The 11,309-nt window shown below is 37.1% G+C and overlaps 1 protein-coding gene across 1 annotated transcript; it reads right to left on the bottom strand.

Moving 5' to 3' along the window:
- Positions 1-855: 855 nt before the first annotated feature.
- Positions 856-2,259, bottom strand: LOC145692533 (uncharacterized). The gene has a single exon (XM_081767840.1). It carries the CDS (start codon positions 2,257-2,259, stop codon positions 856-858), a length of 1,404 nt encoding a protein of 467 aa, XP_081623966.1.
- Positions 2,260-11,309: the final 9,050 nt, after the last annotated feature.

Here is an 11,309-nt window from a genome sequence, read left to right as displayed (position 1 = left end):
CAGATCCATGCTAATTTCTTTTCCCGCTCGGTAGGCTTGCGGCATCGCTAGAGTTAAGTCTTCTTCCACCAGCTTGGGCTCGTGCCTGCAAACATCAGACTTTCGTGGCACCGCCGGGCGTGGATAAATAAACTGATTGATGTGATGAATAAACAAATAAATTCAAACATCATTCACACAGAAGACCTTCAAATTTGGAACTTTGATCACAGTGTAACCTTGTACAGGTTTACTACTCGCTTTTTCACATACCTTTGCACCCTTCAAAAACAAACCGCGTAACTCGAGTTGTATCACTCCGCGCACGAGTATTCAGTGATTGGTGCAGGAGAAAATGCTTCGTCTGTTTCCCGCAATATTTCTGCTTCTGCACGTGCATGCGTACATGTAATCCTTCACTGTTAAAACGATTATTTTTTTTTTAACTGAAACACACAACAACACCCTCACATTAGGCAAAATAGCCGACAATAGTTCTGCTCTCTTCCAAAAAGGACCGACCACAGATTTTTAATATTGTTATACTATAATTATAGATGAAATTACATGTACACACTACGTCAATATTATCAACTTCAAGATTAGACGATAGGCTGTATGTAACAGCAAGTATATTTACTCACATTAAAAATCTAATTTTTTTATCTATTATTTAAACCATTATATAAATGCACGAATACAGGTTAAACATTTTTTTTCTTTCTTTCCTGAAGCTTTGTTTCTCGATATGCTTTCTGATATTCTATAACATTTAAACTTACAAATAGCAACTAAAGTTATACAAGAAATACATAGTTTATATATTTATTCTACGTATTCTACAAAAAAAAAAATGCAAATTGGCAACTTACGGTTTTAATTCTCCTCGAATGAACACACACCACTAATGTCGGAATCATCACTGTCACTTGCTGAATCATCGTGTAACGATATAAGCAGTCTTTCACTCATTTCGTCTGTCAAACAATCAACCTCCCACAGTCTCTTTTCTTCCTTTTCAATTACGTGATGAACTGCGGCTGCCCAGTCAGATTCGGTAACACGAGACACAGCTGTTTTAAAAAGACCTTTGACCTCGTCCAGTTTAAATGATCTATTGTTCATAGCTACGTAACGCTTTATTTGACTCCAGATTATTTCGATTGGATTCAGGTTGCAATGATAGGGGGGTAACCGCAGCACTGTATGACCAAGTCTTGCTGCCATTTCGTCAACAACATATTTGTTATATATATGCTGTATAGATTTCACCTGTTGTAGTAACTCTACACGCAGCATATCAGACGTAACTTCCACACCTTTATCTTGTAACCACTTGAATATTTCAGGCTTTCTCCATGTGGTGTTGGGAATTTTTTCACTTCGAACACAATGGTACGGTGCATTATCAAGACAAATTACACTGTGCGGTTCTAATTTTGGCAGCACAGATTCAAACCACTTATGAAATGTTTCGCCATTCATTTCTTCGTGGTAATCAGATGTTGACCGTGACACAAACACAAGCTCTACCCCTTCGACAAACCCAGTGTCACTACCAATATGTGCAACAATCAACCTGTTTCCCTTCCCGGAAGGCTGTTTTAATCCAGTTGACAGTCCTTTCAAGAAAGCCTGCTTCTTGGATGTGATAGTCTTGTCTTGCCAAACCTTTGATACCGTATGTCCTGCGTTTACCCACGTCTCATCTAAATAATATATTTTTCTACTTTCCTGTCGAAATGATTTTATTGACCTTAGATATTTTCTTCGCCATTCTACAATATCGTCTCTGTCCATCAAAGCCGTCTCACGATTTCGTTTAGCAAAGACAAAACCAATGTCCTTCATAAGTCGGTAAAGTGTAGCAGCACTGAAATTTGGTAGCTCCCCGTCACTGTTAATATCCTGAAGGACTTTGTTCAAAGTTGGTATCTCATTTTTGAAAAAATAATTATGCACTTTTTTCCTAATTGCATCTAAGTCAAAAGAATCATATTTGTCCACTCGGGCAACAACATTATGAGTTTTAACAGGTGAACGAACATTACCACTGACACGCTTTTCTTTCATAATGTTGAAGACACTTCTTTTAGATACGCCAGTAACATTCGAAACCAAATTTACTATTTCGTTCACAGGTTTGTCTGGATACCACTCACAAAAACTACTAAATACATTTAGCACTATTTGTTTTTCCCCTGCACTTAAAGGTTTGCCTTGTTTATGTTTTTTATAACAACTTGGAGACGCTGGTAACCTTCCTGCCTGCATGGCCATCTTCAAATATAGCGCGCGCTCTGCGTATTTGTTAGTGGGTGTAACTGTTTTCCTGTTAAATTTAATATTTTTGTGGAAGATGTCAATCCACATATAGAGATGCGCTTTTAATTGAATTTAAAATGTTCTTAGTGTGTTTTAAAAATACAATAATTGCTACCTACGTAGAACAAGTGAAATCTGTTGGGGACTATTTTCTTATGGAAGAATAATGGTCATTCGGCTCATTGTAAGTGTTGCTCACTTCTGATTATATTTCATTTTTTCCCCGAAGAATCGTAGTCAGACTGTTTAGTCAGTTTCAGAGAACTGGGCTGCAATGTTCATTATGTTACCCAAAACAAAAGCAGCCCTTGTACTACATTTCTATTTAATGTATTAAATGCATTGTACTTAAGATAATTGTAGGGCCTTTCATTCGATACAAAAAGTTTTAGGCCTATTATTTTAAAGATAAGTAAGAAAGAAAGATAAAAGCTATTTCACCGATTCGAAGTAGCGTAACGTCTGATTTTAATTCGGTATGTTATAATCAGGGGTAAAAGTGGATCTGATCAAGGGCGCCGATCCCGGGGCGCCGAGGCTCCCGAGCATTACAAAGCTCATGTGGGCCCCCTTACTGTGTTTGTAAATTTACAATATTTGGTATAATTTGAATGCAATTTGCTTTAAAATCATATATGCTTTCTGAATCTAAATGCCCCCCCCCCAAAATTTACAGAGAAATCGTCGCCCTTGGATCTGAAAATGTAGGGGGACGGTAGCAAGCGGCATGACATCACGCCGTTCCCCGCCTATCCTTGCCCATTGTAATATTTTAGGAACTGGGGGATACCGTACATATTTTTCCGAGGTTGGGGGATGGCGTTCTCCCGCGTTCCAACACTTTTGCCCCTGGTTATAATTCGCATATCGATTAAAAGAAGCGATCGAGCTTAAATGAACATTTAAGAGTCGCAAGAATGATTGTCCGGTCTCACGAGTAACACAATATCTGAAAAAATCTTCAAGAGATACTAAAATTGTAATCTATTTAATAAATAAAGTGTTTCACTTTTTTTTTTTTTTTTAATGAACAATTATTTGATCCATATGTTCTCTCGCCTCTACTTGAGAGTCACGTAGTGATCCGAAACACAGTCTTGAAATGGACGGGAGTAAAAGAGCATATGTTTTTGGTAGATCTGCTAGTCAAACTAATAAACATAGTAAGACAACAGAGACTAGAGAACATAGTAAGATCCAATAGCTCTGATTGTAATTTCCCATGTTATCCCTTGACTCTATGGGCAGGCTAAATAAAATTTAGTAGTGATAGATTGAATATTTTGAAGCATTAATGCGAACTCCCTGACATACAGAGGCCGAAGATTTATGGTCAACCACGATTAGCCATGATTTGCAGTTACAGGGAAAATTTAAGAGATTGTTCAGCCCGGCTTCCAGGCATGGACGTCCGCAGAACTATTTCAAGGGGGCAAAATACCGATTCCAGGGGGACAAAAGACCGACATACAAACTCAGTAGCGAATACACAATATTTTGATACACGACGGCACATAATACATCAAGTAAAACAACAGTTATTTACGCGCGTATCCTTATTAACTACAGTATATAATCTATAATACCACGTACTATAGTATTTAATATGAACATACTGTATTAAGTGTTATAACATTTAAGTAAGCAAATTAGTATGTCTTCCGACATGCACTTCCAAAAACCTTTCAAAACCCAGGGAGGCAACATCCCCTTTTCCCTTCCCCCCGCTGCGGGCAGCCATACTTCCTAGTGTTCTGTGCCTATGTTTATATGCTTCTTCAAAGATTCAGGTGAGAGAAAATGCATCTTGGTAATCTATCAGAAGTCCATGCCATTTCATTTTCAATCTCCCGCTCTTCGGTTTGTTTCTTAATTTGTAAGCTCATGGTTTTCTATAATTTTTTTAGTCTATTAGTTGGCAACATTTACACACTGCCGTCTGCATTGTTTACAAGAGCTGCAAAGCTTCGTGAAAAAGCGATTATTTGTATATGATTTTATTCCTTTTACTCTATTAGTGTTTTTACAGGGACTGTTGACCATTTGGCTCGTATTCAGCATTTATGTGTTACACTGAAGTATATAGGCATTTAACTGTTAATAATGAATGTAATTAAACTAATTATTGTAAACTTGGAGCACATTAAAATGTTACAGCATACTCCTCGGTGTTTCGATAAGCCTATGAGGCTGTGGAAGACAGCAAAGAAAAGTTATGCGCTGAAATTATTCGTAACATAGGGCCCTTTGAAATAGTCGGCTGCAGGGTCCCAAAAACCTTAATCCGCTTTCAGTGCTATGCGCAGAGACGTACGCAAGAATTTATTTCGGGAGGGGTCCAAAGCATTTCGGGGGGGGGGATGTCCAAACACACTTTCAGGCTAAATTATACTAAACTTTGTATCTAAAATTAGACTAAATTGACAAAAAAGTCCGGATTTCGAGGGGGGTTCCGGACCTCAAGGACCCACCCCGTGCGTACGTCCTTGGCTATACGCACAAAATATCCACTTTTTTTTTTTTAGAAATAAAGGGGACCGCGGTGGCTCAGTGGTAGAGCGTTCACCTCTGGTGCGTTGGGCCCCTGGTTCGATCCCAGCTCGCGCCAAGTGAGCTTTGTGATGAACAGACACTGTCTGCGTGGGTTTTCTCGGGGTTCTCCTGTTCCCTCCCGCTTTTTTCATTGCACAGTTTCATTCATTTCTCATCACCGTCTCCCTTAGCTTTGGCGCATAATCCTGGGACGTTAAACTAAATATATCATTTTATTTCATTTCATTTCTTTAGAAATAAAGCTTGACTTTTCGGGCCTTTCTTTCAATATGTCTGATTTACAATTGGTAGAGAACATAGATTTCAAAAAATCTAAAATAATGGTTGTCAAATGTTTGTTGATATTCAACTTTTGGTGAAAAAAACTTAAGAGATGCAGAAAGAAGATATTGAAGTTATGACTTGATATAACACCATATTTATAAATGAAGGACGGAACATACTTCGGATACAAGCAACTTTAAGGACGAATGAATGAAATTACTCTTCCTTACGAAATTCATTCTCAAGCAAACTCACAATTTCAGGGAAGCTCAGGCCCAATGGGTATGGGCGTGATCTGTACGATCATTGACTGTTTGCATTCAACAAGTAGTGGCGTAACTAGGATTTTTAAAAAGGGGACTGAAAAACGATTTCGGGGCCAAGGTACCCAACACTCCAAAATTCCATTGTTTCGGTATTTTAGGTTTATCTTTAATCAAGAACATAACACAATTTGCGAGCATTTGGGGCAAAAGAATTGTGGTTACTATTTCAGTCTTGCACATTTTTAGCAACACAGTCATGTTTGTTTTATTCTTTATTAAATTAAAGCTATTGTTTCTCAAAATAATTCGACAAGATTCGAGACGAGACAGGGGTCTTCTAACAGAAAAAGATACATTTTTCGAGGCATCACTTTACACAACATATTTTCGAGGCGAGACAACCTCTAATCTTGTCTCGTGCGCATCCCTATTTGCACGTAATAATATTAGAATACAGTAAAAAAAGAAAATATTAGTTACCTTATAAAGTAATCAAACCTTAAAAGTCACCTATTTAAAATTTGCCCTGTGAAATAGTTCATATTTTAAGGGGGCTATTCATATAGTAACAGAATATAATCAACGATCAATTACTCTGTGAAGATGCTGAATTTTAAGGTGTGTGTGCACCTTCTGTTGCATTTGGGTGCAAATTCGGTAGATTTTCTTAGTATCCTCTTTTCTAAAAGTATGTAACATAGTGAAATTTAGCTGGGCTTGTAAGAAATTGGGGAGGCTTGAACACCGCAAATGAGACCTAGTAACGCCACTGCCAACAAGCCACCAGTCACGAAAGACAAAGGGAAATATTTAATTTAATAATAATAAAAAAGTTGAACTGTGTAAATTTAGGACTATAATTGTATATGTAAATCATTATAAATACAATTATGTTTTATATTTAATTGAGCTTTTCTCCCTATCGCGGAACTTATGTCCGGTACGGAATCGAACCCGGATAACCCAAAGATCTCTGCTTCAGATAATCGCTGGGTAGAAATGTCCTCCTTCAAATAAAATGAAATGAAATATTCAGTCTAACGTCCCATGATTATGCTCCGAAGCTAAGAGAGACGATGATGATGAGAAATGAATCAAATGGAGGAATGAAGAAAGTGGGAGGGAACGGAAGAACCCCGAGAAAACCACCGCATACAGTGTTTGTCCACCAGAAAGTTCACTTGGCGCTCCTTCAAATAAAGTACAGCTACAAATAAAACATTTTCTACCCTAGAAGAAAGAATCTCCTTTACATTGTTCCGTGCATTAAATGTACATATTAACAATTACTCTACTGAAACCATCCCTGCAACTAGTGATGTGAAGTGGAATATTTTCCGCTTAAAACTTCCCATTTCTGAAAATTTTCCATTCTAAACAAATATTCACTATCAAGTATTAACTCCACATTAAGCCATGATATTGATTGAATCCATGAATAGAAATATGACATTACAGCAAATTATAATCTTCCAACTTTCTATGTACTGTAATGGGAAAATATATAAATATTACTGAGTACCTGGTAATAAACCTAGTATTTGATAACACAAGAATTATATGATAGAACAAGCGAGTATCGTTCTACAGTATGAAACTACGGTAAACTTCCAAACTAGTAGAACTGGAAATAGTAGAAACCTGAAGTAGTTGATTTCTACCACTTACGGTTTAAATATTAGGTTGTCGAAGGAGATGGGACCTATTATTCAAACGACGAATCGTTTCCCGAAAACCGTTTCTCAATAGCTCTTACCGTTTTTGAGTTATGACCAATATTGTTGAAACCAGAAGTGGTTCAACATAGCTTCTGGTTTAACTCGAAGATTGGTGAAAGAGATGGAACCTATTCTTGGGATGCTGAATCGATTCCCGAAAACCGCTTGTCGATAGCACTTACCGTTTTAGGTCTAGGAATATCAATATTGAAACCAGAAGTAGTAGTGAATTTATACCACTTCCGATTTTAGTGGAAATACAGGAGCACAGGTGGTTTGTCTCCTTAAGAATTAAATCGATTTCTGAAAACTCTTTATCGCTAGCTATGTTTTATATTCGTTTATGAGTTATGAATATGTTTGTTGAAACCAGATATGGTCGACTTCTACCACTTCCCGTTTAAGTAAGATTGTTGAAAGAGATGGAACCTATTCTGGCAATGCAGAATTGATTCCCGAAAACCGTTTGTCGATAGCTCTTACCCTTTTAAGTTTATGAAAATAAACATTGAATCCTGAAGTAGTAGTGGATCCTACCACTTTCAGTTTTGGTAGAAATGCAGGAGTTAAGGTGGTTCCATTCATATCCACCTATTTCCGAAAACCGTTTGCCGATCGCTATTACCGTTTTTTTACTCGTAGTCTTTAATTAGAAACCGGAAACTTCCGATTTCTACCACTTCCGGTTTAACAGATTGACTGCCAAGGTGATTTGAGAGTACCTATTAAGTAGGAGGTTGTTGAAGGAGATGCAACCTATTATTGGGATGCTGGATCGATTCCCGAAAACCGCTTGTCAATAGCTCTTACGGATTTTGATGTGATACCTGTTGACAGACAGACACACAGACGAACAGAGCCGTTCTATAAGACTTCCCTTTCATATGCATAGCGTAGTTTGGAAATCTAAAAGTAGGTATATACCCAAAAGCAGGAAATATGTTTTTATTTGATAATTAAATATAAAGTTATTTATTGCGGCTTGCAGCTTTGTACTTTTCTTATATATATTTTTTTCTCTTAGAAGAAGAAATAAAGCTTTTTCTTAGTTACAATTTCAGAATGAATGAATATATGAATATTTATTAGTTTCTCTTCTGAACGAATATATAAAAAAAAACATCATTTCCTGAGAACTTCTAGTATTTTTAATGAGTTACTTTCGTTAAAATTTGAAATTTTCGGTAGCCAAAAACTTGCAGTAGATATTTTTATATATTTCGTAATTATTGTTTCTATAAAGTGAAAATATATAAATATAGAAAAGTAATAAAACTATGAGAAACATCTTGTCTTCGCGCATGAAAAGCGTATGAAACTGATAGAATATTGATATGACGATTTTCTGTGAACGACGATTAATTCTAAGAAAAAAACTACATTACATTTTCTAACATATTTTCCAGAAATGAAGAATTGCAAGATAATTAATTTTATGAAACCTTACCCTCACCCTCATCTCCCTCACACTCACCCTCAACTGACACCCTCACCCTCCATCACACTCACCCTCCATTGACGCCCTCCACTCACCCTTCCCCACACTCACCCTCCATTGACGCCCTCCACTCACCCTCCCTCATACTCACCCTCCATTGACGCCCTCACACTCACTCTGCTTCACACTCACACTCCATTGACGCCCTACACTTACCCTCCCTCACACTCACCCTCCGTTGACGCCCTCCACTCACCCTCCCTCACACTCACCCTCCATTGACGCCCTACACTCACCCTCCCTCACACTCACCCTCCATTGACGCCCTCACACTCACCCTCCCTCACACTCACCCTCAATTACTTTATCGCCCTCACCCTCCAACGCCCTCACCCTCAACTACTAAAATGAGGGTGAGGTGAGGGTGAGGGCGGCCCTCATGAGGGCAAAATGAGGGAGGGTGAGCATCTCTGCTCATAATACTTTAACCTAAAGCGAAACCATTATTCCGTTTGGAACTTTTCCAAAATATACACGGATATTATGAAAATTGACAATATAGTGTATATTTTCAAACACAACTGAAACACATGACGGTTTGTTTCCTGAAATAAATGGTCATATTCTGTTTCAACTTTAAGCCGAACCCAATCCAGTTAATCCAGAGATGGCGTTGGTCAATGAAACAATGACCCACAACCTACTGACCAAGCACCCACCGTGACCAACGTCCGACCAGCCACCGTGACCCAGTCTTACCCATAACACATCGTGACCCACCATCCACTATGACAAACTCCCACCCACCATCCACCATGATTCACTGACTCATCAAAACACATCGCCATCAACTCTGATCGCCATCGCCATCGCCATGATCTACGGCCTCTTTAACGACTAAAGACAATTAAATGAAATCTTTGAGTTTTGCGTCCCACGATTTTGCCGTTTAGACTAAAGGAGACGATGATTATGAGAAATTAATGAAATGGTGGAATGAAGGAACTCGGATGAAACGGAAGAACCCCGAGAAAACCCACGCATACGGTGTTTGTCGACCACAAAGTTCACTTGGTGGAGGCTGGGATCGAGCCCTGGACCCCAAGCACCAGAGGTGAACGCTCTAGCACTGAGCCACCGCGGCACCTTTAAAAAGTAAAGAAAAAAATGAAATGAAATATTTGAGTTTTACGTCCCACGATTATGGCGGTTAGGCCTAAGGAGACCGTAATGACGATTAATGAATGAAGTGGTGAGTAGGGGACGCATGTAGCACAATATTCTTCGACCAGCACACAGGAAAACACAGAGCATTTTACATAAGGTCCAACTAACTATAGATAACGCAAAACATATACAGAAGGGGTCTAACTAACTATACACAGCGCAAAGTAGTTACATAATGACAATGTTAAAGTGAGATCGCATAGGCTTTTATGACATTTAAAATCAAACAAAAAATAAACTATTTTGAATATTTTATATTTAATAAATCATGAAAAAGTGTATAATTTGTGTGGAATTAAAACAATTCCAAGAGTTCGCTAGAAATGGAAACAAGATGTCTGATAACTGTAAAAGATGTTATAGAGCAAAGAATCTCAATAAAGAAATTGAACAGGGTTTACAATATTCTGGACCGTTGATAGATTATTCACTCTCATCAATAGAACGAGTGATGGAAATACATAATAAAATGTTAGAGCATGACTTTATAAAAATAATGTATCTTTTCTTTAAAGACATAGACACACGATTTAAGATTTTAAGACCAACTACATTATCAGAATGTAAGTTTGTAGATCCACAATATAACCCCGTAGGTTTTACATTACCGGCACCACAAGTTATTTTATTTAAAGATATAATACGTATTGGTTCCCACCATGTTTTACTAGAAGGAACGAAATTACATCTTGTAATGACTTAACTAATAAAAGAAATATTAATAATAAATGTGTTGTATGTGGAATTCCTGCATATTATAATGAGAACTTTTGTTCCATATCCCATATAAAACTACATGATTGGATACAAAAAATATTGTCAGAATTTAAAGAAAAGGGATATATCATCACTAACTACAAATCACCACTAGATGACTAACGTAATTACTAAGCACTTGTTTTGAACAATTTTTTTGCTTTAACATTAGTTGACTAGCACAATTTTTATCATATTTTTAGAGGACTAGACTTTTGGTATATGAAAATTGGTTAAAGAGTTGTTTGTGTATAGAACTTTATAGCATTTAACTATAAAGAACTTATATCTAAAAACTTACATCTAATATTACACTACACTACACTACATATACTTACGCCTTTACTTTATTTTACAATGACCCCAAGCTAATGTATTTACACCATCTCTTAATATATATCTTTTATCGTCCGAAGAATCTAATGCTACCTTATTATTTGCTATAGTATATAGTTCATGTTTATAACTTCTAATGAGGTTTATGTCTTTGTACGTTTTAACATTTTTAAACAAGCGTTCTTTATAATCATTAAACTGCAACTACTTTGATATTTCAGTTTTAGTTACTCCTTTAGCCTTTTTCTTTTCTTTATTTTCTACTTTATAAGCATACATCTTCGCTCTTAACCCAATAAACTCCGTCATTATCTTACCCTTATTCTCATCTTTCATCTTACCTATTACTTTTTTGTTTATTAGTGGTAGTCCATATATGTTATTTTCTTCGTATTCACTCGTATCAAATTGATCAATTATTTCTGCTATGTCTTTGTAAAAGTCTTC

The sequence above is a fragment of the Thermobia domestica genome, chromosome 8, assembly GCF_964235325.1.
Source record: "Thermobia domestica chromosome 8, izTheDome1.hap1.1, whole genome shotgun sequence".
Taxonomy (NCBI): domain Eukaryota; kingdom Metazoa; phylum Arthropoda; class Insecta; order Zygentoma; family Lepismatidae; genus Thermobia; species Thermobia domestica.
The sequence above is the reverse complement of the archived record's forward strand: the minus strand, read 5'-3'. Positions and strand labels throughout refer to the sequence as shown.